We start from the raw sequence: 1,465 nt of genomic DNA, 5'->3' as shown, positions 1-1,465 counted from the left end.
ATCTTGGCCAGATAAATATATTTCATGTAGCTTTTATTGTGTGTTATGTTTGGTGATTTGAATCTCAAATGCTGCTTCCTTAATTGTTACTTATTTTTTGCTCTAGGTAGATAATGATGAATTTAATATTACTCTCATCAAGTCAAATGAAGAAAATAAAACCATAGAAGTTAAAGATTTAAAAATATTCACAAAATATTCTGTGGTCATCACTGCATTTACTGGAAACATGAGTGCTGCATATGTAGAAGGGAAGTCAAGTGCTGAAGTGATTGTTACTACTTTAGAATCAGGTAAAGAGTATTTTTCATCCTTGCTAAAAATTGACAGAGATTTAGCTGGGTTTCCTACAGTGACTCACACTGTATCCAAAAATGATATGCTTTATGAGAAGTTTTAGAAGAGTATGAATAAAAAATTCAACAGCTTACTGCAATTGACAAAAATGAAACTTTCCATTTACATTTTTGAGGTAAAGTGAAATGATGTATAATATTCAATCCTTATAAATACAGAAACAAATTAAAGGTACCCAATTATACTTCTTTGCACTTATTTAATCCACTAAATGTTTCAGAAATTGAGTTAGCTTGCCTAAGAGATGATTTTTCCAACTCTCTGTAGCCGATAATGCTTCATCTAAAAATCCCAGTTTAATTATTTCTGTCCCATTTTTTGAATGAAAATTAAAGTAATAATACTCTCTTACTAAATAATCTGGAATGCAAAATTAGAACCCAGGTCACATTTATCATAGCTGTTTTCTTCAATTAGTCAAATGATATGTTTTATTATATAACTATTTGGTAAATGTCAGATCCATACAGATTTTCTCAAGTTCCTATGAACAGGGTTTGAATGAATAATAAGATTGTAACCAATAGGAATTAAATGTGGAAAGTCAACATCCCAGAACTTGCTTGCCCCATCCTCCTTCAGAGTCCTGATGTACTTTGCCACCAGATATGTCATTGGGAAGAGCAGATGAAGGGATGTGTTGCTATAGTTTATTTGTTGCTATCTGTAAGGTAAGTATAGGAGGTAAAAATATTTTTCAGCTAGTTTTTTCATTATGTTATATTCTCTGTTCATTGTGTCTATGGAGTCATGATTCTAAATCACAAGGTAAATTTTATCCTCGGCACACTAAAATTCCATTTATTTTTGTTTTCCTGCCAAGTATCCCAGATATCTATTTTCTGATTATGCTTTTTGCACTTCTCCCCATCCTATCTGTGAGGAAAGATACTGAAGAATGTGCCCATATTTATGCCAGAAAGCACTGATTGTCAAATCATAGTGTGCTATCTCTCAAGAATATCATAGTTTAATAAATTTTTACTGAATCTCTAAAACTAAAATTTTACATTTAATACCAAAGATATTTGGGGGATAAGACATCTTTCCAGCATTGAAAGAATTCCTTTGCTTATCCAACTTCAAACCTAATCCTAAATTTAGAGTA

General features: G+C 31.3%; 1 protein-coding gene across 1 annotated transcript in view; it reads left to right on the top strand.

Annotated features, from left to right (window-relative positions):
* PTPRQ (protein tyrosine phosphatase, receptor type, Q) overlaps positions 1-1,465 on the top strand; it is a 303,100-nt gene that overhangs the window by 200,435 nt on the left and 101,200 nt on the right. The window contains exon 24 of the mRNA XM_012656309.1: positions 107-293. Within this exon, the coding sequence (XP_012511763.1) occupies positions 107-293 (187 nt within the window). The remainder of the gene's footprint in view (positions 1-106; positions 294-1,465) is intronic.

Source organism: Propithecus coquereli, unplaced genomic scaffold (assembly GCF_000956105.1).
Source record: "Propithecus coquereli isolate 6110/MARCELLA unplaced genomic scaffold, Pcoq_1.0 Scaffold50, whole genome shotgun sequence".
Taxonomy (NCBI): Eukaryota; Metazoa; Chordata; class Mammalia; order Primates; family Indriidae; genus Propithecus; species Propithecus coquereli.
This window is presented reverse-complemented; position numbering and strand designations above follow the sequence as displayed.